The sequence below is a fragment of the Antrostomus carolinensis genome, unplaced genomic scaffold, assembly GCF_000700745.2.
Source record: "Antrostomus carolinensis isolate BGI_N321 unplaced genomic scaffold, ASM70074v2 scaffold38521, whole genome shotgun sequence".
NCBI classification, from domain to species: domain Eukaryota; kingdom Metazoa; phylum Chordata; class Aves; order Caprimulgiformes; family Caprimulgidae; genus Antrostomus; species Antrostomus carolinensis.
In genome coordinates, this window is record NW_010294153.1 from 2,497 (window position 1) to 2,785 (window position 289).

A 289-nucleotide genomic window follows, 5' to 3' on the forward strand; every position below is an offset into this window, starting at 1 on the left:
CTCGGCTGGGAGGCGGGCGCCATGCCCCATGCCCAGGAGGAGAAGCTGCGCCAGCTCCTCAAGGACTTGCGCATCCAGGCCCAGATCCAGCTGGTGCCCTGGGACACCGTCACCCGCCTGCACTGGCAAACCCACCGGGGACCCCCAGGGGGTCCAGCGCTTGCTGGGGAGGTGGAGGAGGAGGAAGAGGAGGAAGGGGCTGTGAACTTCCCAGCCAATGCCACCCAAGTGTCAGATGAGTACATCTGTGCCGCCAACAAACTCGTCCTGGAGCAGAGCCCCACGCCAG

At 66.1% G+C, this 289-nt stretch overlaps 1 protein-coding gene across 1 annotated transcript in view; it reads left to right on the forward strand.

Moving 5' to 3' along the window:
* LOC104532352 (solute carrier family 12 member 9) overlaps window positions 1–277 on the forward strand; it is a gene marked incomplete at both ends in the record, with an annotated part of 2,562 nt that extends 2,285 nt beyond the window's left edge. Inside the window, 2 exon segments of the mRNA XM_029087356.1 lie at window positions 1–7; window positions 9–277. The exon segment at window positions 1–7 is cut by the window's left edge and continues 411 nt beyond it. Of these exon segments, the coding sequence (XP_028943189.1) occupies window positions 1–7; window positions 9–277 (276 nt within the window).
* Window positions 278–289: the final 12 nt, after the last annotated feature.